The 27,790-nt window shown below is 36.7% G+C and overlaps 1 protein-coding gene across 1 annotated transcript in view; it reads right to left on the reverse strand.

Annotated features, from left to right (window-relative positions):
• Positions 1–27,790, reverse strand: part of alpha-Man-Ia (alpha-Mannosidase class I a) — a 190,253-nt gene that overhangs the window by 37,426 nt on the left and 125,037 nt on the right. The window contains exon 2 of the mRNA XM_081732706.1: positions 17,435–17,653. Coding sequence (XP_081588832.1) covers positions 17,435–17,653 — 219 coding nt within the window. The remainder of the gene's footprint in view (positions 1–17,434; positions 17,654–27,790) is intronic.

The raw sequence follows: 27,790 nt of genomic DNA on the forward strand, positions 1-27,790 counted from the left end.
GGTGAGGATGAGAAATGAATGGAATGTGGAATGAATAAAGTGGGAGGAAATGGGAGAACCCCGAGAAAAACCACGAACCCGGTGTTTGTCCACCACAAAGTTCACTTGGCGCGAGGTGGATCAAACCAAGGACCTCATGCACCAAAAGTGAACGCTCTACCACTGAGCGACCGCGGCCCCAAGAGAAATGAATGTGATGGTAGAATGAATAAAGTGGGAGGAAACGGGAGAACCCCGAGCAAACTCACGCATAAGGTGTTTGTTCACCAGAAAGTTCACTTGACGCGAGCTGGGATCGAACGACGTACCCGATACACCACAGGTGAACGCTCTACCACAGCCAACGCGGCCCATGTTTTGAATTGAAGGGCTGTTTTTAGCATAATGACTATGCCTCATGAACCTACGGTTTACACGATGTATTCCTGTCATGGATAAAATATAACGTACATAACGTATAAGACTGAGAGAAAGAATTCATCATCAGTTCTTTGGATTAGAGAGCAGTGAACGCTGCGTCCAAAGACACAAAATTGATCTGATCCGAGCGATGCGATGACCCGATTCGGCAGCTTACTATAATGATTTCCGATTTCGTCTGATCAACTGGGGTACGCCTATCATTTTACGTTCTCAAACGCCACACAGATATATCATAGAAAGAATCCACATTCCATTTCCATGTGGTTAAACAATTTAATCCTCTTCATGAAAAATTCAACTATGACCGGCACAGGGAAATCTATTCTCATCTTTCGAAATTATTTATTTATTTAGTTGTAAATTATATGCAGCATTTTAAATATATTTTTCATCGTATATCAGTAAACGAAACAAACATTTGGGTATGCTATTGTACGACTAACTATTCAATATAACTATAATTGATGTAGCATGGAAATTTGGACTTACATTTCATCTGTACTTTCTTTTATAAGAACAGTGTAGTTCTATATTTTTTTCTGAAAATATAAGTGGAAATATTTTACAATTATAGTCTTTTCGGGTGTAAAAACAATACCTCTTTAATACTACACATACGTAGTGGCTTGTAGTATCCCCCCACACGAAAAATTTCTGGGTACGCGCCTGGACAGGAGTGACTTTTCTTCTTTTAATAATAATAATAATAATAATAATAATAATAATAATAATTTATTTGTACTTTACACCCAATTAAAGGCAATTACAAAGTACAAAGTATATACATCATTATCGAAGGATATGCAAGCCAACTCCAAATATGGAACTAACATTGGTAACACGAAATAGTACTATAAATCTTTTTTTCTCTTTCCATGTGTTGTACAAAAATATTTTACAATTTATCATTTAGCAACTGAAAACACTTTCGTTTAAAGGTCTTAAATTCATACTGAAATAAATCCAATCCCATAGACTCAATTTTGTTACCTGCATCACATAATTTACACAGTGGTGAATTCCTGTTTACATTTATTCTGTTTTCAGGCATATAAAAAAACCTGTCTACCTCTCAGATTTTGCCGAGGACAATAAAAAGATAATCTGCTTAATAAGAATGTATTACCTTCCTTGTTATCGATTAATTTTTTAAGATATAGTACTCGCTGTATAAATCTCCTATTTTCAGTGATGTTTTAAAAGTTCATCATAAGGAATATAACGAGTTTGAATACCATATATTTTATACGCAGTATATCTCAATAACTTATTTTGAACTTTTTCTATTTGCTGTTTCCCACACAGATAAAATGGATCCCAAACAGTAGATGCATATTCTAGTTTCGATCGAACAAATGCATTATACAACGATAAAATAGTCCCCTGATTTTTAAAGAACGACTTGACCTCTTAATAAAACCAAGCATTTTAAAAGCTTGGTTAGTTATATTTATATGATGTTTAAATTTCAAATTAATATCAAACTAAACACCTAAATCTCTTATAATTTCCTTTCTTTCTAACGTCTGATTTCCAATAGTATATTCAAATATTGTGCACGCTTTATTAAGAGTAAAAGTCATTACATAACATTTTGTAATATTCAACTGAAATTTATTTCTGCTACACCACTCATTAAGCCTATTAACATCTGTTTGTTTTTTTTAAAATATCCATCTCCAGTTTCCTCTAACGACAAAATATTCGATTAATCTCTAATAGGTTTCCAGAAATCCCTCACCTTTTCCTAGTTACATAATGATGAAGAATACATTTTATTTAAATTCTTACAACGTTACAGGAAAAACAATGTTTTTATAGTGCGAGCTCTTAAGATATTCTTAGCGAAAATATTATTTCTGCTGGGCTGGCAATACTCATGTTTTATTGAAAATTGATTAATAACGAATGTTTGAAAAACGAAATTTTTCTTAACTTTCAATAAAAGTGGACACGGGATCCAGGAAAAAAATTGAACAGAAGGAGTATCGTTTGAACAGGGCATGAATAATAGTGAAGGGAATACCGAAAAGCATAATGACAGTCTTCGTAAGTCACACTACTGGATTGGATTTGCTGCTTTATTCAAGTTTAGGAGGGAGGGCACGGTGGCTGTGATAGAGCGTTCACCTTTGATGCGTGGGGTCCCTGGTTCGATCTCAGCTCGCGCCAAGTGGATCGTGTTCGTGGGTTTTCTTGGGATTCTCCGGTTTCCTCCCGCTTTATTCATTTCTCACCATCATCGTCTCCCTTGGCCTACACGTGGGACGTAAAACACTAATATTTCATTTCATTTCTTTTATTGCGTCTCTTTTTAAGTACCACGGCTGTAAGACGTGAACCTACAGTTTCAAGTGCAATCCGAACCACCATTATAAGAGTTCAAATTTCAATGCCTTCAAACCGGAAATAGGACCTGGGACTGCGTGCACCTTAGCGAGCTGACCACTAAATCAGCGGAAAGGGGTAAGTTAGTTTTGGAATGGAAAAACATACATGCTTAACTCAAAATAGTCTCTCCTTGCAGCGACTGGCTCGCATCGAAAGGAGGGGTTCTATGCGGACCGCCTCCCCTAAATTTTTACTGTCCCCCCTAAAATTTTCACGATACTCTTGCAAATGAACTTTAATATGGTGATGAACTATAACATGGTTGGATCGAGCCCCCCTAGCCTCTATCCCCCTACATTTTTAGGCTGGCTACCGGCCTGTGTAACGACCATTTCCGACAACGATTGAAACTCAAAATAAACCAACCAACCATTCATCTCCTATTCTCTGAATCTGATAAAAAAAGATCGACAATCATTTTCACCACAATTCATCATGGCTTCGCAGATACATTCCACCAATAATAGTGAGACTGAAGAAGTTTATCATGGTGTCTTCCCACTTGCGACAGTCCTATAAGCGACAGGAACTGTTAACTGTCCTATGAGCGACCGATTCGATCTATTAACTGCCCTATGAGTCACCGATTCGTTCATACTAAGATAATGGAAGGAGATACGGTTCTCTCTTCTTTAACTTGTTTCATGCTAGTGTGATTTAGAACCTAACAAAATGTACTATGAAAAATTTCGCTCTATCTGAATTTAATACGTGAGAATGTTCTCATTATATTAACCATCTTTTATACGTTTTTCCTAATATTATATTTTTGAATTAATTTATATGAATACATTGACTAGATCAAGGGGAAAACTAACTAAATATTTAGAGTAGCTCCGCCTTTGTCTATGATTCTAATATAATTAAAAATTTCATGTTAAAATGATACGGAGCAACAGTTTAGATTGAATATGTTTATGGCATAAGAAAGAAATCAGAAAGAGGTATGGGCACCCGAAGAAAATTTTCTAGGGAGGAGCATCTCCATGGTTGCTGTATCATGTCTGGTATTTAATATACGTCGTTTGCTATATTACGTATACATTTTTGTGAACCAGGGGGGCGACCCCTGCCTTCCCATCGGGTGCCCATGGAAAAAAAGGTGTTCACCATTTGAGGATATCAAAGAAATCTAAAAAGAAAACGGTGTATTCGAAGAAATTATTACACAAGTTACAAATCTCCCGCAGGACTTAACAGTTCGTCTAGTTTTAAGGGATTATTTCAGATTGCTTCACGACAAGCTTTTATGTATAAGTCAAAACAAGGGAGGGAAGGCAAATTAAGCAATTAGTTTACGTTTTAGTAGCTTACAATAAGGGGGATGGTAGTTTAAAGAGTTTGTTTACCTTTTGGATTGTTTTACCTTTAGGAATATACTTTTCATGGAAATATCCCTGTTATCTCGTTAAGTTATCTGATATGTTTTATGTCAAACTCGAAAATTAAAATAAGTTTTATTTGCACTCACAGTAGACGGAAAATATATTTGACGAACAGTATCACTGACACGTGCATATTTTATACCAAGGTTGTTCGGGCGCTAATAACGCCAGAGGCAAACATATTTTACGAGATGGAATCATATCATTTTCCATCATCTCAATGTAAATGAATCGGTCGCTCATAGGACAGTTAACAGTTCCTGTCGCTAATAGGACTGTCGCTTCTGGGAGTAATTCGTTTATCATGTGGATTGCTGACAGATGCTTAATACCAGAGTTACAACTTTTGAGAATATGTGTTAACTACGTACTTATGTAGACTTAAGTTTTGTACTCCCATGCGCAAAAAATATTGCGCGTATACTGTAACTCACAATTTTTCGCAATTATTCCATTTTCCATATGTTTATTGGTAAAATTCAGTTATTAGTACGTGGAGATAATAGAAAGCAATCATCTAAGGAGATATTTCCAAAAAATATAATAAAATAATAAAAATATAAGCAAAAAACAAAATTATGCTCGGTTTTGTGTATACTGGCAATAATGTTTTCGAGGGAATTTTTGGAGTAGCACAGCACGATTGCAGAGGGAATAACAAGATTAATAGGAGAACAGCTGAATCAAGGAACTAGAAATTGGAGCAAAATATTGCATTTATTGGCTTAAATCTAGGGTGTAAATTGTCTGCCAAATATAAATTAGCTTCTGTAAGCAAGATGTTATACGGAAAATATAAACAAAGAGAAAAACTGTTGTCTTAAGTTTGGAAGTGACATGCTCTATAGCCATGAGCATTTATTTCTTAAGAAAAAGATAGACAATCAAAGAAAAAAAGAAAATCTGTGTGGGCAAGTGGGTAGAGTGACGGACTAGTAATTCTTATACTGTTTTGACATCAGATCGAATCCCATCCGGTCCTGTTCAATTTTTTTTTCTTTACAAAACATTGTAGAAAGTATAATTTTTATGTTAATAAAACTGAAACAATACAATTAGGAAATAACTTTTTGTTTCCTCTGATGACGTATTTATTTAGAATTAGTGTACTATTAGTAATACCGATTGCTTTCAGTTTATGGTGTTGTATAGCTTCCTTTATCATCCTCTTTTCTTGAAAAAGAAATTGTCTCCAATAAAGTATGAAAAATATATATAGTCAGAAACAGACATCTTAGTATCAAACATGATTTATCGTGATGAAATAAACAAGTTTCCCGTTATTAAAAAATAAAACTATAGAAATCATTGAATTTGGTCTTAAGGTTTTTATTATGCTATATAGGCTATATTCTTTATAAGACTATACTTTATAAGGCAAGATGAGCGATCATACCCTCAAATTTAGCTAGTGAGTGAAAGATGTTTTCGGCACAAATATTTTACAGGTTTAGGTGCATGAAACACCAATACGCCATGGTCTTGACCTTCGTTTATTTCACATTATTTTCCGACATATCATAGCAGGTAAAAAGCAGCATCAATCGGCAAGAAGAACTGCAAGTTGTGCTCTTAGTCTGTTTCTGATGCTCCGGACTCGATCGCCTAGCACGCTCGTCTATACCTTGACTCATACGTCTATCATTCAGTGCAGGCACATATCCAGCTTTTCTTTTCGGAGGGGACCCGACACGAATCCTCGTAAGCGCGTAATTCTAATGTTTCAAAAATATCAATAATAATAATAATAATAATAATAATAATAATAATAATAATAATAATAATAATAATAATAATGCAACAGTTCTGTATTTCTCTTAAACGTTTCTTACTTGTCATTTATGAACCGGTCAAACTTAATTCTAACTCACACGAAATCAAAAAATATTTTCTAGAGACATGTAAGGAAAACTGTCTGCTACGTATATCACATAACAAAAATAGCAAATGGCAATGAGTGTATCGTTCTAATACAGTAATGTTATAAACAGACCGGAAACGAAATTGTAATCCCATTTAAAAGTGTTCTTTAATTCCACCTGGTATTACGGTATATTCTTACAAGTAACACTTCCCAAGTGTAACACTCCGATTTTGATAAAATTTGACAGGCAGATACTACACATAAAATAAACGAATACATGTTTTTTATTTTCTGCGGAAAAACTGTTTTACGGGGGCAAAAGCACTCACCCAAAATTTTGAAAGTTGACGCCCGAAAGACAAAAACAAGTGGACCAAAGTGTACGAAATTGTGCACAGATATGGCAGACGTAAAATGAAGGAATACGTGTTTTGTATTTTCCTGGAAAAAACGGTTAGGTGGGACGCAGACCCCTCCAAACCTTTGATCATGAAATATCAAAAGTGCTAGTAACAATATGTCTGATGTGTGTAAAGGACGAAGAATTCCGATGACACTTTGTGTATGGACAATACGCAAAAACTAAACGAATGCCTGTTTTAGGGGACAAAATCCCCCATCCAAAATGATGAAAGTTGACGCCCGAAAGGCAAGAAGAAGTGAACCAAAATGAATGAAATTGTGCACAGATATTGTAGACGAAAAATGAGGGAATATGGGTTCCGTATTTTCCTGGAAAAAAAAAAAAAAAAAACGTTTCGGTGGGACACAGACCCCTCCAAAACTTTGATCGTGAAATATCAAAAGTGCTAATAACAGTATGTCAGAAGTGCTTAAAGGACATGAAGAATTGGAACATTGTGTAGGGACAATACGCAAAAAAAAAAAAAAAAAAAAAAAAAAAAAACGGGTTTATTTTCTGCGAAAAATTGGTTTTAGGGGGCAGAATTCCCCACCCAAAATTTTGAAATCGTGCACAGATATTCTAGACGTAAATTGAGGTAATTGTGTTTCGTATTTTCCTGAAAAAAAAGCGATTGAGTGGGGCACGGACCTTCTAAGCTGTTGATTAGGAAATATCAAAAGTGCAAATAAGTATGTATACGTCAGAAGTTCCTAAAGAGTATGGAGAATTGCAACGGAACTTCGTATAGGGACAATTTGCAAAACAATAAATGAAATGCATTTTAATTTGTATGAAAAAAACAGTGTTGGGGCCTAGAGCCCCTCCAAAAAAAAAGTTAATATTACCGTAAAAGTGCAGGAAGGAGTGGACCGAAGCAAATGAAATTGTGTGTAGATATTGTATAGACTGTATGTAAAATAAGGACTTTCGTGTTTTAAAGATGTCCCTATCAATTTTGGCACATCAACAGCAAACAGGAAATTAATCGGCACGTGTTTTTGTTTATGCGGAAAAACATTGTAAGGGTTAAAGTTGCCTCGTGAAATACTACAAAATACGCCATACTGTTTGTGCTTGATGTTGATCTGCCAAATTTGAAGAAATCTGATGGAGACACTTGTGAAACACTAGAGGCTTTATTTTTCATATCCAATATCTACAGACAATTTCATTCGCTTCGGTCCAATCCTTCCGACACTCAACGCCTCGGTCCACTCAAAAGATGTTTTTCTCTTTTCAGGAAAATACGAAGCACGTATTTCCTCATCTTACCTCTACAACATTTGTGAACAATTTCATTCAGTTCGGTACATTTTTTCTTGCCTTTCTTGCGTCAAATTTCAAAATTCATGCGGGGGACCTTTTGTCCTCTAAAACCGTTTTTTCGCAATGAAATAAAAAAGCCGAATTTGTTTATTTTTTGCTTATTGTCCTAACACAAAGTTTTGTTCCAATTCTTCATGTAAATTTAGGCACTTCTGACATACTGTTATTAGCACTTTTGATATTTCATGATCAAAGGTTTGGAGGGATCTGTGCCCCACCTAACCGGTTTTTTCCAGGAAAATACAAAACACGTATTCTCTAATTTTATGTCCGCAATATCTGTTCACAATTTCGTTCACTTTGGTCCACTTGTTTTTGCCTTTCGAGCGTCAACTTTCAAATTTTGGGTGAGGGCTTTTGCCCCCTAAAACCGTTTTTCAGCAAAAAAATAAAAAAGCACTTATTTGTTTATTTTATGTATAGTATCTACCTGCCAAATTTTATCAAAATCGGAGTGTTACACTTGGGAAGTGTTACTTGTTAGAATTATAACAACAACGCATTGTCCACAGTTTGGACACTGACTCAAAGTAATCTGACATAAATAAATAAATAAATAAATAAATAAAAAAAAAAACTCAAAAGGGAAAAAGTAGGTTTATTAAAAAAGTGCTTGAGGTTTGGTAAGGGACAGCTTCCAGGACCTCACGCTGGATACGTCACTGAGTCAATGCATTATATTTGTTTCTTGCAAAGATGATAATTAGATGCGTAATGTGTAAAATTATATCATAGTTTGACTTTTTATAGGTCTTTCCTTAACACATCCATATTATCCGGCGTTCTGCCTGCCTGTTTTATGTCGGATAAGCGAAAATCTACTGTATTTTCAGATAGCATATACACAGGAGCTAGAGGTCTGCACGGGCCGGAATTTTTAGAACGGACCCGGCCCGTCCCCTTTAATTTATAATCTATAGGCATTAGCGGATTAAGGGCGGAGTCAATAGAGCCCAGGGCCCCCAGCTCAGGGGGCCCTTTAAAATCCCTCTGTTTAATACTTACGCTCGCGGTATCGCTAGATTTAAGTCTTTGCATCAGCAGCATTTACCTGTTAATAATGAATGCAATTATTTAATTGTTAATAATGAATTTAACTAAACTAATTATTGTAAACTTGAAGCACATTCAAATATTACAGCATAGTTCTCGGTAGTTCCATAAGTAATTTCAGAGACTACGGTGTTTCAGTGGTAGAGCGTTTACCTTTGGTGCATGGAGTCCTTGGTTCGATATATGCTCGCGCCAAGTGAACCTTGTGCTGGACAAACACTGTGTGTGTGGGTTTTCTCGAGGTTCTCCCGTTTTATCCCACTTTTTTCATTCCACCATTTCATTCATTTCTTATCATCACTGTCTCCTTTAGGCTATCCGGCATAATCGTGGGACATAAAACTTAAAAATTTCTTTTCAAATCATTTCAATCAAAAAACAGTTGCAGGAAGTATGTAATTTCGAATAAAACAAACTACTATATACAATTCTGAGTATATTATTCTTTTATGAAATTCTCGCGAACCTTATTTCTAAATTGAAGGGTAAGAAGACTAAATTCATTCTCTTATTATTATAGATCCATTTCAATTGAAGCAGTTGGAATAGTTGAAAAAAAAACAAAAAACATACCCTATATTCCAGTGTGCCACAATCGGTATAACGCGCCACACTGGTGTGTCCAGCAAAGTGAACAGTGTGACGCAAACTTTTTCCTATTATTTGCAAGAATATTTGTCGAGTTCCTGTTAATTATTATTATTATTATTATTATTATTATTATTATTAACGATTTTTCCATGGATCAGCTGTCTGTATACGGTTAAGCAACCACAAGTATCACATTGAAGGAATGAGTGTAATTATTTACTTTAATAGTAATACAAAAGTCAATTTGCTTGTATATTCTACCGGTAATAACTGCATCCGTCTAGAAAGCTAGGACTAAACAAAGGGATACCAAGTTGTGACCACAGACCGCCCCAAATCGTGGGTGCCACAAGTTCTCTTTTACGCGTTAGAACAATAAGGGCTGTAGCGTTCAGGGAGAGAGAAAAACAACTTAATTCCATTGCAGTTATATGCTTATTAAATGTTAACTTATATTTATAAATTATGTAAGTGATCGTATCGTTTTCTGTTTATTATTATTATTATTATTATTATTATTATACATTTCTTAATACGTTGATTGCCATGTGTATGGAATTCCATACACACGGCTGTCCTGTACAGTAGAACGTGATTATTTTCCATACGCAAACAATGTAGATATTCCAAGTTTGTTGTGTTCGTTCTATAGGTGTGTATGTAATTAGATACATATGGCGTAGAAATCAAAATTTAATGTCCATGCCACGTATATGAAAAACCATACACAAAGACATTTATGAATAAAGACATTGAGTTTGAGTTTAACGTCTCGTTCAGCAACGAAGCTATATGAGACGGCCTACTGATTAACGTGGACTCCGAACCACGTGAGCTCTCGCCGGGAATCGAAGCCGGGTCTTCCACGCCAAAGGCGCGTACGCTAACCACTAAGGATCTTATGAACAGAGACATTTATGAGCTAAAACAAAGGCGAAAACAAAGATGTGTGATGTGATTTTGAGTTTATCGTCCCTTTCAGCAGCGAGGCTATATGAGACGTGGACCTACTGATTAACGTGAAATCCGAACCACATGAGCTCCCGCCGGACGAAAACAAAGACCTTTGGAATTGACAATTGTTTGGACATTCCAGTCGAACCTACCTAATATTAACAACGTTTCTACGATAATTTCGTAACATTGTATTATTTCTTTTGTTGATTAGCTTGGTTAGGCTTATTTAAACACTTTCTTCTTTGCACCGACGTGTCACATCTCTTGGATGAAGATACACTAGCTCTCACTGGAAATCTAATCCAGAACCAATGCACTTGAACCATTTGACCACAACAAGGCACATTTAAAAAGAAGTTTCGATTTTGTTCGGAAAATTGTGATTAGGTGTAACATTTAAAAATATATTTAAGAAAGGGTACGGAGTAAACGCACTGTACTTTCTCGCTCGAAGATTTTACACTGACTTATGTTAGGCTGCAACTGTTATTGATACATTTATTTGGGAAATTGCGAATAAAATAATGTTTTCGAAAACTTTGCTAGAAGAAACTTCAGGCCCAAAAGTAAAGTACCCATTGGTCATATTTCCGTTAGAAATAACTTGATCCATATATTAGAATTATAAAGGATATAATTGTATGTGAACTATAAGCAAAAGCTCTGAGTAATTTCTGAGAAAATTATGCAAAAAGTCACCCCCAAGAATAAATTATCCCTTGTGGATCTTTTCAGTATAAACGAGCTATGCTATATTGTTAGTGTTTTCATAAAACATTTATTTATGAAATACGAACACAATCGCCTGAGTCGTTCTTGAGAAAATCGCAGGGTAAAACTTACTGTCAAAAGTAATATACCATTTCTAGATTTTCCGGATGAGGGAATTATACCATATAGCTAGGTTATTTATGTAATACGTATTTATAAAATATGAACAACAAACATCTCCTGAGTTGTTTTAGGAAGGTCATCGGCAAAAGCTTACCCCCAAAGGTAAACTCTTCTATCTGTAATTTTGACAGTATATCGAGTAATTTTTAAGCAAATCGTCGGGAAAAATTTCACTGTGAAAGTAAACTATTTCTTTTGGATTTTTCTTTTCGGAACAAGCGAGTTATACCATATTGTAAGATTATTACAGAAAATATTTTTACTAAAATTAGAACAAATTTCAGTAAAAATAGAAATTTCAGTAATAACTTAGACAATTGTCCAAAAAAAAAAAAAATCAACCCTTGAGAAAACCACTTCTTCTGTATGTTATCGGAATAAACTATTTATGCTCTATGTTAGTTTATTAATGAAATATTTCTTTACGAAATATGAACAAAATTACCTGAGGCGTTAATGGGAAAACCATCGGGGGAAAGCTCACCCTAAGATTAAGCTACTCCTTCCAACGAGTTGACATATTGTTAGGTAATTAATATACGTTTATTTATGAAATGTGGTTGAGAAAATTGTGCAAAAAGAACGCATACCATACAGTAAATTACACCATATATATGTTTTCAGAAAAATTATTCATATGTGGTGGAGATTTGTTAATAAAATATATATTTATCAAAAGTAAATAAAATCGTCACAGCTTTTTTTTATTTGAGAAAATTGAACTTCATTAAATTACCCTTGCTTTTAGGTGTCGAAGGACATAAAATTCGAAAGATATTATGTTACTAAAACGTTATGTCTAGAATTCGGTGCAGATACGTTGAACAGTATGGCCTCTATTTGAGTGCGTGTAAAAGCGTGATGAACTGAGAGACAAATAGATGGACAGACATCGAAAAATCATTTTTTTCGCTATGTAGGAGCCATGTAACTTGAATTTATTGAAATCTGGTATTCGGTTTTTGTAACTATCACCACACTTTCTTTTTTCGTCGCTTGATTGTGAAAACGAATAGGCCTACACCGACACGTAATGTGATAATTTGTAATCCCAAAAATTTAATTTGTTATGTTTAATGTGTGGTTACTCTAAAAAAAAAAAAAAAAAAGCTTATGCATGTTACATCATTTTATTATGAGTTTTTCACGCTACTGTATAATTCGGTACGATTATAGTTAATATTCATGGCATCTTTTGGAAGCATTCGCGTTCCTCACAAAGAGAGCTGTAAAATTTAGTTTTGTTTAAAGAAAGCACTCTTGATTTTTTTCACACAGACTTGCATTTGTTGCACTTGTGGATATGAAACAAAAGGAGAGAGAGAGAGAGTCAATACTTTAAAAAGAAACACACACACAGAAACACTAGAACAGTTTTTTTCTTCATGACAACGAGCTATCGCTGTGACTGTGTTCCTCACGCTGTGTGTAAAGCTGCAGGTTGCTCTTGTTTTGTTTTTTCCTGTTCCTGACTCACAGACACTCGCAGTGAGTTGAAGCTGTGTAAAAACGGAGAGGGAACGGTTAAGCATACCATACCATAAACTAAAGACAATCGCTATTAGTAATAAATAGTAAGCTAATTCTGAATAAATACGTCATCAGAAAAACAAAAAGTTATTTCATTATTATATTATTTCGTTTCTTATTAACATAAAAATTATACACTTTCTACAATGTTTTGTAAAGAAAAAAAATTGAACAGGACCGGATGGGATTCGATCTGGTGTCAAAACAGTATAAGAATTACTAGTCCGTCACTTTACCCACTTGCCCACACAGATTTTCTTTTGTTGCCTATCTTTTTCTTAAGAAATAAATGCTCATGGCTATAGAGCATGTCACTTCCAAACTTAAGACAACAGTTTTTCTCTTTGTTTATATTTTCCGTATAACATCTTGCTTACAGAAGCTAATTTATATTTGGCAGACAATTTACACCCTAGATTTAAGCCAATAAATGCAATATTTTGCTCCAATTTCTAGTTCCTTGATTCAGCTGTTCTCCTACTAATCTTGTTATTCCCTCTGCAATCGTGCTGTGCTACTCCAAAAATTCCCTCGAAAACATTATTGCCAGTATACACAAAACCGAACATAATTTTGTTTTTTGCTTATATTTTTATTATTTTATTATATTTTTTTGGAAATATCTCCTTAGATGGATTGCTTTCTATTATCTCCACGTACTAATAACTGAATTTTACCAATAAACATATGGAAAATGGAATAATTGCGAAAAATTGTGAGTTACAGTATACGCGCAATATTTTTTGCGCATGGGAGTACCTCCGAAACGTTGGAAATAGATTCGTTCAATCGTTTTTAGTTTCTTAAGTAAACGTAAGAGGCGCATATATACATAAAAAAAAAATCGACGTAGTTACCATGAACTCCCAGACCTTTCTGGTAGCGTGGCACAAACTTCCGTATACCCTTTGTATAAACTTGTACCGCCGGAGAGTGCAGTCAGTCCACAACTGATGTCTTGGGCACTTCACTTTCGTTGAAACGTTTCAATGCAAGCCACTTTTTCAGGTGAAGAACAGAGAAATTGCTGGTGGAAAGTTGGGGCTGTAAGGAAGATGACTGAATAGTTCCAATCGAAATCTTTGAATTGTCTCAACACTACGAGTACCTGTGTGTGTGGGCGGATGATATCATGGATCAGAATAGTTCCAGAGTTTAGCATTCCTCTCTGCTGAGTTTGAATACCACGTCGCAGATTATTCAGTGTTTGGCAATACATATCTGCTGTAACTGGTTCCAAGAAATCCATAAAAATGTTACACTGTTTGTCCCAGAACACAAATTCCTTGGTTTTGTGACCTGATGGTGTCTGAATTTCTTCGTTTTAGGAAAACCAGAGTCAAGGGCGCCGATTTCTCTGTAAATTGGGGAGGAGGGGCGTTTAGATGCAGAAGATATATATCTGAAGATTTTAAGACAAATTGCATTCAAATTATGCCAAATATTGTATATTCATAAATACAATAGGGGGCCCACATGAGCTTTGCGGGAGCCGAGCCCCCGCCCCCCAGGATCGGCGTCCTTGACCAGAGTGCCGCCATTGCATTGACTGCTACTTAAGACTCCCCAGTAGCATACGATATCCGGGTTTCATCTTCCAGTCACTATGTGAGAAAAGAGGTCACTCATATTCTATCCACCATAAGCCCCCCCCCCAAAGAAAAAAAGCACGTGCAGCTGTCATTCTTTGCTCTTTTTAAGAGTATGTCAGCAATTTTGGCACCCAGCTCGCACACAGTTTGTGATAACTCAACTTATCTGTCACAATTCAATGCAGTTTTCTCAGACATTTCTAGGAACTCTTTGGCGAGTTAAGTTATTGTGAAATAGCGACTAGATCGCACTTTCTCGTTAACGTGTTCGACGAGATCGTCCGTCTGAACATAAGGCCTTCCGCTACGCTCATCGTCCTGAACATTTGAACGCCCTTCCCGAAACTCGGTATATTTGAAACCCGAAATATATAAATCGTATTACCGCTTATCAGAAAATCCTTCTCATCACCAGTGTTTCTTTCAGAAAAAATGTTCCAGGGGGGTACGCTTGGTAGGGGACACTGATGGTACTACTCTATTATTATATTATAGACATATTATTTTGGTCTCCTCCGGGGGGTGGGCTCTCGCAGAGCTCCCGGGGGCAGTGCCCCCAAAAACACATGTCTGGAAGAAACACTGCTAATCACGTTTTCACATAGCAGGTTCAGAGGTACACACTTGTGCACCAGTATGTCTCGAGGTCTGCACGGATATATAATATCGCATCCGTAGATAATGAGGTAGCAAATATATACAGGGTGTCCGAGAAGTTCTTCCCTGATTACAGAAATTGATAACTCAGGCTAGAAATAAGATAGAAATATGAAACTGGTGTTGAATTGTTTGCAAACTATAAAAGTTTTTGTCTGTGTTAGGTTTGTTCTGTTTTACCAAGTCTCTTTTTTTTTTTTTTTTTTTTTTGTTTTAGGTTTGTAGTACGTAAGTAAGAAGCCCAAGAAGCCATGCCAACCAACCAGGAGAAGGCACAGTGTGTCCTGTGGTACCATGAGACACGATCACCAACCACGGTGCACAGTTCCAGACAACATTTGGGAGGACTCCACCTGATGTCAAGAGCATTAAAGCCTGGTATGAGAAGTTCAAGAACACAGGGTCGGTTGCTGACCTTCCGAGGTCTGGTCGACCAAGAACCTCAGCAGACACGGTGGAGGCTCTGCGGCAGTCTTTTCTGAGAAGTCCTAAGAAATCGGTGCGCAGGGCCTCACGTGAATTACAGATGCCAAAAAGCTCTATCCATGACATTTTACACAAACGTTTATTGTTTCGTGCTTACAAAGTGCAACTCGTTCAGGCCTTGTTGCCCGACGACGGTACACGTCGATATGACTTTGCGGTCGAAATGCTATCACGTATTGAGGACGATAATGGTTATCTCAGACGAATTGCCTTTTCCGACGAAGCGACATTCTTTGTCAGTGGAGTAGTGAATCGCCATAATGTACGCATTTGGGGTTCAGAACCCCCCAGGGAGGTCAGGGAGTTCACCAGAGGCAGTCCAAAGGTGAATGTTTGGTGCGCGTTATTGCACGATCGAATTATCGGGCCATTCTTCTTCGCTGAGGATACCATCACATCTGCAGTGTACCTGGATATGTTGCATCTGTATGCTGTTCCTCAGCTGCTTCAGTATCGCCCCGATGTCGTATTTCAGCAAGACGGTGCACCACCTCATTGGGGTTTGGACGTCCGTGCCTATCTCGATAGGACATTTCCTGGGCGATGGATTGGTCGTGATGGACCAACAGCTTGGCCTCCACGCTCTCCTGACATAACCCCATTAGACTTCATTTTATGGGGTTATGTCAAGGATGAGGTCTACCGAACACGTGTACCAGATCTTGAAACCCTGCAGCAACGAATAACCACAGTCGTTGCATCGATCCCTCCAGTGATGTTGGCTAATGTGTGGATGGAAATTGAATATCGCCTAGATGTGCTACGTGCTACCAAGGGTGCTCATGTGGAAGTGTACTGATGTGACCAAAACTTTTATAGTTTGTAAACAATTCAACACCAGTTTCATATTTCTATCTTATTTCTAGCCTGAGTTATCAATTTCTGTAATCAGGGAAGGACTTCTCGGACACCCTGTACGACTTACATATTCTATAATAGACCGATTTCAAAAATAATTTTAAACACATTTTAAATAGTCTGTAGTTTCTCTGATTCAAACGAAACAATACATTATATCACTTTCCTCGTGATAAAATACGAACTACGCTAAATAAAATGCAATATAAACCGTACAGATACAAATTAGAAATTAATGAACAATCTATATACTTATCCAAGGTCTTCAAATGCAGAAGTGGGAAATCATATCCGCAACTTTATCCGATATCCGCACAGAAAAGAAATATATATATCTGCATCCGCGCAGACCTCTAATTATGTCTATCATATTTCTGCAGTTGTTTGTGAAATCTTTATTTATTACTAGTTTATGTGCATTCTCTCATCCTTATTTAATCAAATAAAATACACAAAAATCAATGAAGTTTCTGACAAGTATAAAAAAAAAAAAAAACATTATGAGCGCCCAACAATAGCAATAGGAGCCATTTCTCATGAAGCATGGACTTGCTGTGCGCAAGACGAAGCGCTTTAGTTCTCTCTAAATAATATCGAGTGAAATAATAAGATTAGAGATGCACTTCAAGTCAAATCAAGTCGGAACTACACAATATTAATTATGGATTATGCTAGGAGCTAAAAGGCGGAAGTACGTATGTGTGCACCTAGACGACCAAGAGATTAAGAATAGGAGAATCAATACAAAATCATTACATACATTCTGTCTTTTCTATAAAATAGAATCTTAGTACCTTTAATAATGGTATTTTATAAGCGCCGTTGCACATTCCTCGGTACAGGTTTACTTTAGGAGGGCATCATTATTACAACTATAAATATATCGTTTTCTGGGTAAATCTAGAGATAACTTAGGCTACTTTGGATACATATTTTCGCTCGCTTCTACTGTCACGGAATCACTATAGGATTAAATTCCTGATCAATGTTTCTTTATAAAGGCAAATGACTGACTACTTACTGATTTGCTAAGATCTAAGTTGTTGGCTACCCAGTCCCGTCCTTGCTTGAATTCCTCCATGAGACCCATGATGTACAGCGTATCCAAGCCATCCACAATGGTTGCTCCTAAAGAACCAGATCCAAAAATACTGGCGCTGTGACCTTTCTTGCTTATGGGCTTCAGTTCGTTTTTACCCCACGCGTAGCGAACATAGTTGTCCCACGCATGCTTCATCATCTGGAAACAGAATAAAACACAATGAGTTCAATATAATTTAACTACTCTGGAAAATATTCAACAATGAATTGTCAATGCTAAAAGATCATATGGATACTCACACTTCTCATCGGTAGTAGACGACAAATCCATTGAAGTATGGAGAAAGCCCTTCGAACGATAACTACAGATCATCTTGCTACTTACATATGCGATATATGTAAGACTCCACTATTCTATGTAACATTAATATTGCTCTCTGTGATACATAAACGTAGCGGGACAACCTATATATCAGTAACATTTCTAATATAAAAATACTAAATGTATTATATATATATATATATATATATATATATATATATATGTGTGTGTGTGTGTGTGTGTGTGTGTGTATTAAAATGCTAGGCTTATATATATATGTTTGTCTTCAATTCTTTCGACAATGAGATCTCGAAATCTACAAGTGCTAGAAGTGTGTCGTTTTCGCTGGTCGATTCCAAATTTTGTGTAGATTGTCCAGTTCTAATTGAATATTTAAAAAAAAACATGACCCTTATTTCTTTATTACATTTTTAGGGGTACACTGGAAGTATTGAAATTAAAAAAAGTAAAGCATCGTACCCTATGAGTTATACATTCCAACACAACATATGCGTATGTAGGGATGCATATCTCACGAGCGTTTCTTTCATGGCCAAATTATAACACTGGTCTACATCAGTTTTGCTGACTGGAAGCTACCGAGTGTGCTAAATCCAAAAATGAAATCCGTTTTTCTCTATCACGTCAGGTATTTTCACAAAATGCATAATTCATGTATGCTTTAGAACCATTAATCGTAACGTAGTTATAAAATATGTCACAAGATGGCAGCACACACTGTTACGTTTAATTTTATTTTTACGAGTTATTGGAAAACATTTAAACGTAAGAATTATTGGAAAACATTTAAACATAACTTGTTCCATATTTATATTAATATTAAGGCAATAGTACAATATTTAATATAATTTTCTTACTAAGATATATGGACAAATAAGAAACTCCTGTCAGTGTAAGTATGATCCGATTGTGTAAAATTCTGACGTGATAGGCTAAAACTAACGACACCACTGGAATCAGCGACCTCGATTAAAAAAAAAAAAAAGTCAAATATCTCAGTCAGCAGAACAAAAGTTTTCATATGTAGACCAATGTAATGAAAGACGAAGGATACCCATTTCTCCAAGCTAACATGAATCTTTATTGTTTGGAGTGTTTTGCTCAATGAACACTATATATCAGTGACATTATAATTAATTGTGTATCTAATGTATTTGCTTATTACATGCTGCAAGCAAGAAAACACTGATTATACATGAATTAGAAACTCCAACAGGAAGTAGGGTCAAAACTTACAAACGGTGCGAAATATCGGAAAATAAACGATCAAAATCTCCTGTATATGTGGTAGCCCTTGCCGGTTTTTATCAACACGTCTTTCACTTGTGTCTGTAAAGGGACATGTATAGATATTGTGAGGAATGGCAAGGAGATACATGCTCACATGTATATGATGAGTTGTATAGAAAGCACAGGTTCAGCTAGTATATTTTTTAAAAAAGTTTGTTACGGCACGACACGTTAACAAAAGGCATAATCAGAGCGGAAGAAATCTAATCTAGTATGGAGTGGGTTACCACTTTGGAATTGCGTACAATGAGTGCTAAATACAAGCCTCATAATTCAAAGTTTTACTGAAGCAGTATTAGCACTAACTAAACAAATTGAAAAGAGTCTCCAAAAGATTGTATATTACTTCCAGTGAACTGAGAGTGAAAGACAAGAGATGTCTCAAAACCATTGATTCCATAATTTTATAGTGATTTATAAATAAGAGAACTGCTATAGTGTTTCTGTTCATCCTCCCATTATCCTATAAAATGTGGAAATCAGGTCAGGATGAGTGGTGCAGCCTTTTAAAGGGAAGCGAGCAAGCGCTTAGTGAAGTTGACCCATCGAACGATCGGGCGCCGCGCCGCGACGTTGCAAGAGACGATGATTAATTTTTCCTTCTTCCGCTGCAGTCGGCCGCTCCCTGGAACAGATCAGGGGCTGGGAAGGGAAGTTTTTCAATCAACTAATTATTTAACTCCGAAGGTAACTTTAATCAGCAGCGTTCATTATGGCATCACGCTGTTCAAGGTTTTTAGACGATTCAGACTCGAAAAGTATTTTAAATCTTTATCAAGGAGGCTCCAAGGTATTCAACTGCGTGCTCTATGTATTTACTGAAGGAAAGAAACGACTCAATTCATTGATCACTACTTTTCTCATTCACTTACACCTACATATTGTTCGTGGGCGTTAATGCTGTGGGATTTCTTAGGAGTTCGTTCTAAAATATTTTTTCATTTCTGCTTACAAAATTTTAAGCTTCTTAACTATGCTAAAGTACGTATTTGAAGTGTTACAAAACAACTCTGTGACAGAGATCACGACAAAAACAGTTAAAAAAAAAAAGTAGCGAAAAACTGTTGTATAATACAAATTAAATTAAATGAACAATTTCAGTTTAACGTCCCACGATTATGCCCTTTAGGCTAAACGGAGATGGAAGATCGAAACAAGTGAATGACGATGCAAGAATTGGTGGAATGAGACATGGGAGGAAACAGAAGTACCCCGAGAGAAAACCCACAGACATGATGTTCTTCACCACAAACTTACCTGACCGGGATCGAACCAGGGACCCCACGCACCAGAGGTAGGCGCTCTACCACTGAACCACCGTACTCCTGTTTTCTGATAGATTCAACGCAATCGAACAAAAATGTCTGTTCTTATTTCTTTATTGCAACCGGAAGTGGTAGAACTGTATCATTTCCGCTTTCAATATCCATCACTACAGAGTACAAAATGGTAATAACAAGATTTTTTTTTTTTTTAATATATGAATTTAGTGTTCGAGTAAAAAGTTCAATTTCTGTTGTATTCTTTCTTTTGTGACCGCAAGTGGCAGAAGTGTACCAATCAATATAGAGCAAAACCAAGAGGAGATTGCGAGAAAAGGTTTTTTTCATGTAGATCTAGCATCCGAAGGATAAATCCCTTCTGTCTTATTGAGACTAGGAATGGCAGATGAAGAACTTCAGGTGAATCCCCAACGTTTGGAAGACTACAGAAGCTTCGCATGCAGTGTTTGAAGTGAAAAAAAAAAAAAAAAAGGCAGAGGCGGTATGTTTTATTACGATTTTGACTCGACATACCAGCTATCTAAATGTTGAATTACAGTTCGGGTATGTTGCCTAAGAAATCGCATTTCTATGTACAGAACGACTCAAAACCATGGGAGAACTTTTCTGTTGTTACGGGCGGGATAGCATGGAGAAACTCCCCCCCCCCCCAGTACAACTTTCCAGAGAATTATACACGAAAATGCTCTGAAATCGAGTTTTTATATTAACAATTTGCAAATGGTTTCCCGCTACACCAGTGGCTTTCTGAGTATCTACCCATGAAGGCAAGTCTGTCAAAGGTCTAACTAGTTCGGCCAAACTATGTATTCTACTGTTCTAAAAACCCTACACATAGTTTCTTCATACACAGACTCTTTGGCAGCAGTTACATGCAATAACCAACACAACCAACGAGTCCTTGTGTAGGAGTAAGGCGTAAATTTATTTGTAGACACATCATTTTAAAAGCAAACAGCAGGAAAAAGAAAACAAAAACATTGGTATTGCCAACTTAAAAATTATTTCTATATAATAAATACAATTTTTGAGGTACAAAGCTATTCGTCAATCTTGTATAGAAATCTATTTATTAAAGGTATATTAGCATTCTCTTTCCAGTGACGGTATGTTTTTATCAGTGAAAAAACAGAGACGGTATTCTCTCTCTTCGTTATTGAGAAACTAGAGGCAGTATGGCATACCACGGCATACCGTCTCACTTCGATCACTGTTCACATGTGAACCTACCTCATAGTTCTCAAGTTAGGAATGTCAGAGCAATTTTAACCAAACATAGCACATATGTTACTTACAGTCTGGAAAAGAGTACTGTCGGGATAAGACTCCCTAGCTCACCTAGGGGGAGACAAAAATGATCGAAAGTAACCGATATAATATCGAATCCATAGTTTTTGGGATCCGTGACAGTTCCGATTCCCCTTAAGTCTAATTTCACCCTCCCAATGAAGGTACAAATCCCTTAGCACACCTAGGAGGAGTAGAAGGGGTGACATATAAAAATGATCGAAAACGACCGATATGAGTGTCGAATCCGTAATTTTCGAGGTCTCTGAGATTAACAGTGACACTTTTGATCTCGTTTAAATCCAAACTCAGCCCTCCTTAATACTCTTTGAGGGAGTGACATGTAAAATAATTGAAAATGACCGATATTAATGTTGAATCTAGTTTTCGGGATTCCTAAATTGATTGGTAACAGTTTTGGCGCCCTTTAAATTCCAAGTTCAGCTTCCAGTTGGGGTAAGACACCCTAGGACTCTACGGAAAGGGAGGTGGACACACAAAATGATCGAAGCTAACCGATATTAGTGTCGCATCCATAGTTTTCACAGTCGCTCAGATGAATAGTGACACTCCAGATGCTGTTCAAACTCCGATTTATATATTTATTTATTGAACAAATTCCCAGATACAACATAACTTCGCCATTTTACACAGGAAAATGTTAACAAAAGAAAGAAAAAACAAGACAACAATAACAACAACAACATGAAACAGTGTCAAAAAAGAGTGTAAAAGTAATATTATTCCGTCAAAACTCGTTTAATTGCTCTTTCACCGGGTAGTTCGAAAAAAATGTCTACATCAGATGATACTTGATTGTAAGTTTGGTATTCTGAAGAAAAAAAAAAAAGAGAGAGAGAGAGAGAGAGACCTCTGTATAATTGCCAACCTAGGAAAAGCAAGATGGAATAGGTGGGTATTCCGGGTTATGCGAGAAGGGACACGTAAGAATAGTTCCTGAAGTAATATTTCCGATTTTAAGTTTCCATTAACTATTTTATGAAGATATTTCAGGTTAGATTTAAGCCTTCATTGGAAGGGGGGATGAAAATGTGACATGTAAAAATATCGAAAACGACCGATATTAGTTTTAAATAATTAATTTTCAGCATTGTTAAGTTAATTGGTGGCAGTCTTGATGCCGTTTAAGCCCATGTTAAGGCTCAAGTGAGGGCAAACCCTTTGAGTACTCCTAGAAGGAGTGGGAGGGGCAGACATAAAAGTGACAAGAAACGACCGACATTACTGTCAAATCCATAGTTTTTGAGGTTACTGAAATTGATAATGATTCTCCAATGTCTTTCAAGTCTACGTTTATCTCCATTTGCAGAGGGAAGGGAGGGGGAGATGAAAATAAAATACCGAAAACGACTGAGATCTGTGTCGAATTTAAAGTTTTCTTGGTCGGGAAAACTTGTTACCTGTTTGAAATGACTTTTCGAAGATGGATAGTACCCACTTCAAGCTCGGTTTTTAATCATCAATTTCGCTAAAGAGGTATTCTGTTGGGGGTAGGATGTTTTAATATTTATGCCAAAAGTACAGTAACTGTATATTTATTATTGCGCTTTCATTGAAATACATGTTCTAAGGACGAAGGGGATTCAAGTATTTCCAAAAACTATTTTCCCCATGTGATATATATATGTATGTATATAATCAGGCTCATATCATTCAGATGAGTGAGTGCAAGGCTTATTGGGTGTAGTGAACCTGAGGTCGTGCAAGTGCCGGCTACAAAATAACAATCACTGGTCAGGTTCACCAGCCGCGATGGTTGTACCTCCAGAACCTGCAGGCTTCAGAGCAACAGAGCTAACCACTATTTATGCTCGCTCAATACATGTGGGTAAAATATGGTGAAAATGTAAGAAAACATCAGGACTCAGAGAAAACTTCCAAAAACGGAGATTTCACATGCTAACAGAACTAAAATCGAACCTACGATCCACAGGTAAGACAGGGGCCGCGGTGGCTCAGTGGTAGAACGTTCACCTCTGGTGCATAGAGTCCTTGGTTCGATCCCTGCTCGCGCCAAGTGAATTTTGTGGTGGACAAACATTGTGTGTGGGGGTTTTCTCGGGGTTCTCCCGTTCCCTTTCACTTCTTCATTCATTTCTCATCATCATCGTCTCCTTTAGCCTAGCCGGCATAATAGTGGGACCGAAGATTTCATTTCATTTTATTTTTTCCAGAGGTAAGCCCTCTACCACTAAGCCACCGTGCTCCCTTCGAGGGTTTGGATTTGGATTCAATATTTTCTACCAACCTTGTAAAGAAAGCTATTGTGGGATACCGTATACTCGTAATAACTTAGATGAGAAGATATACTTTTCACGTCATTCTACTTGGTTTTCATAGTTTACATGCTCAGTTTCTACCTGATAATAGTTCGTGTATTGTATTGTACGGAGGTATATCTTGTAATAGAAACATACAGAGAGAATGAACACTTTACAATCATAATAAGGCAATATAGCGAAGAATTAAATATAAACTTGGACTACATTATGATGTAACTGTTCCAATAACTGGCAATGTCATGGGAAAGACTCTTGAAATTCCCATGACATCGTTTTCATCGATTAGCTGGAAAAGTGAAAACTGTTACAGGTCAATACTACGCCTCATTATTACGTAAATAGTGAAAAAGTATCAGAATTTAGCGAAGAAAGACATTCTACTTCGTAAGGAAAATATACCGTTCCACAACTCTGAAGCTGTCATGGCTAAATGTGTCGAATTACACTACAAACTACTATCTACTCCATCACACTCAGCAGACTTATTAATGCATTTTTTCCTGAAGACGTGATTCAGTAGAAGATTTGCATCTGATGAAGGGATCACAATGGCCAAAAACACCTATTTTGCAACTTTTGACAAATTTTATCTTTTGGAAGGCCCTAACCGTTCAAAATGTTGGACAAAGTGTATCTAGCTAAAAGGAGATTATATCAAAAAGAAACATTAATTTGCAGTGTGAAATACGATTCTTTTATTCCAAGTAACGGACTTATTAAACGCCCCCCGCTAATGACTTCGGAAGATTCCTAACTTAACACATGAAGTGCTATTTAAGAAGTCCATGAGCTATCCATGATACAATTGTCACACTTCGTACTCTCATACGTTGAGAAAATTTATGATAAACATCTGTCATTACTGCTTATCTTCTAAGTGAACTGAAGGCGACTGAATATTATTTCCGATAAATGCAACACATTCCTTACTACGCTGAAGGACATGGATGACTAATGAAAATGAATGATCGTGAAATTAAATTTTGTGTCCTCCCATACAAAATCAAACCCAGGATCACGTGGTCAGAGAGGAGGGCCTTTTGAACTGGTTGGCAGGTGTTTACATGATTGTAGAGACAATTGGTGGCAAGATTTATAGGTTTTTTTTTCTTTATTTGAAATCGGTTGAAAAGCACGACTTTTTCCACAGTAGTCAATTAAGCGAAGGCAAAACATGCAACAACACGTGCACGTATGTCCAGCTGTGCTGTATAACTTCTAGGAGTAACGGGACATTATTATTATCGTGAATCCATTGAAAGTGCAGGAACTGGGTTTTTCGGTTTGGCTTGACTTTAGCCCCCCTTCGGCAGCAAAGCTATATGAAACGTGGACTTGTAACTTAACGTGGAAACTGAACGCAGGTCTCCCACGCCAAAGCTATCCACATAAACAGTAGGGAGCTTTCGCAGGAACTTCTCGTAGATGCTCTTGCAGGAACTAGATATACAATGGTTGTGTCGAAGGCGCAAGAGCAGTTGGAGGAGAAACGCATAGGAGGTGTTGGAGTGTGCACCCTTGTTTTACGGAGGATTATAGTTAAGATAGATACATATCTCCGTTAGCGTTTTTGATCTGCGGAAATCAGTATTGAAACCTAAAGCAATAGTAAATTTGAACCACTTCTGGTTTTGGTAGTGTTGTGGACAACCACTACGTTGTTTTGAGAGGCTGAATCGTTTGCACCAAAAAAAAAAAAAAAAAAAAATCTCGCCCTCTGTTACCATTTCTACTCTATGGTGATAGACGTTGAAACCGGAAATGATTAATTTACACTACTTCCGGTTTGAATACAGGGTTAATGGATGAGATGGAATCTCCCCTTGTGACACTGAATCGATTGAAGAATATGGCATCTTGGTATTTCTTACCGTTTTTGTTCTGATACCTACCGACAGACGGACAATGTTGTTCTATAGCACTTTCGACACTTAAGCATAGCATTATTTAGAAGTCGAATAGCAATGTATGTGTGTTTGTGCCCTGCAAGAACTAAATGAAAGCTACTACTACTAATCCATAAATTCGGTTAACTATTGCTGTCCCACGTTTGTCGTCTAAGCTAAAGGAGACGATGATGATGATTGAAAAACGAATGAAATGTGGAATGAAGAAAGTGGGAGGAAACGGGAGAACCTCGAGAAAACCCACGCACACGGTGTTTGTTTCCCACAAAGTCCATTTGGCTCGAGGTGAGATCGAACCAGGGACTCCACGCATCAGAGGTGAACGCTCTACCACTGAGCCACCGTGGCCCCTAACTACTGCTGTTAAAATTCGGATAACTCGTAATTCGAATAATGGATTCCCCGAATAATTATTGGAATAATAGAGTATTCAGATAATAAAATATAAATGATTCGAATAATTTTAACGTCACTACTTACAACCGTCGCGAATTTGATCCTGTAATGAGAAGGTAAGGACAGAGCCTCAGGGGTAGTTAAATAGTGCTTTGCATTTAGAGCTATGTAGTACGTGCAGAGAGCAGACTCAACTGAACGAAAACCTTTTCGAGATGACATTCTCTTGACACACATCTCGTGAATTATGAACAGCAACACCACGTACGTGAGAACGAGGTTATTAGATACATGTACTCGTGGGTCACACACGGGAATTCTTTCACCTGCTCCTCTGTCACGCCGCTAACCATACAATAGCAACAGACATCTGCAACATAACGGGAATGACACATATTATCCTTGTCCAAACGATGATCTTTTTTTTTCTTCTCCAAATTTCCTTGCTTCTTCTGATGGAAAACCGTTGCTATCTCTTCTCGGACAATGCTCACTGCTCTGCCAAGAATGGAAATCAACTACTCGCAGACAGGACGGATTTCAAAAACTAGGAATATTACAGTAATGAACTCCTAAGGAAAGGAAGTGGGCAACTGATGGAGAAAGTGCTTCATTGTAATGAATCTAAACTATCTCTGGAGACGACAATGTTCTTTCCCTAAGCTTTCATTTTACATTTTAAATTATATTATTAGCAATAGCGTATTTAGGATTTTGTTTCGGAGGGGCTTCGCTAACTTTATGCCTTGAAATGTGAAAATTCTGCAAGATATTTCATTTACTTCAATATAGTAAATAAAATTTCTGAGGAGCTTAAGCCCGGAAGCCTCCTTAAATATGCCACTGATGATTAGTAATATTTGTTGCTTTCGCCTAGGAGTACTTTTTGCTCCTAAATTAAATTTTACTTATCATATTGAAACAATTATTAACAATTTATACAAAAATCTTGGCTTCCTTTATTATGAGAACAGGAAAGCGTTTCAAAACGATGCTACATTAATGAAAGTCTACTTCTGTTTCCTGAGATCGCAATTAGAATACGTGACTCTGCCTTGGTCACCAAAAACACTTAAACACATAGATATGAAAAGATACAATCAAAATTCTTGAAATTACTTGCTTATATATATATATATATATATATATATATATAAACTGGCATGTATCCAGAATATGAGTCATATTCAGAAACAGTACAAAACTTCAAAATGCACACACTGAAACAACGGAGATCATACGGATCTTTTATTTTTACACAAATTACTACATGGTAAAAACTGACTGTCCCAATCTTACTTCCAAGGTTCAACTGCATGTCCCATTAGGTAAAACCCGCATAGGAAATAGCAGTACATTTTACTGCAAAAAGGCAAGAACAAATATCCTCGCTAAGTCTCCTGTATGGAGGATGAGTGCTTCCTACAATGCAATTGAAAGGATATCTGAGATGGGTGTTTCTGGAGTGTCGGAGACGGCATATAAGAATAGACTTCTATGTGATAATGTATAAATATAAAGGTACAA

The sequence above is a fragment of the Thermobia domestica genome, chromosome 1 (genome assembly GCF_964235325.1).
Source record: "Thermobia domestica chromosome 1, izTheDome1.hap1.1, whole genome shotgun sequence".
In the NCBI taxonomy this organism is placed as follows: Eukaryota; Metazoa; Arthropoda; class Insecta; order Zygentoma; family Lepismatidae; genus Thermobia; species Thermobia domestica.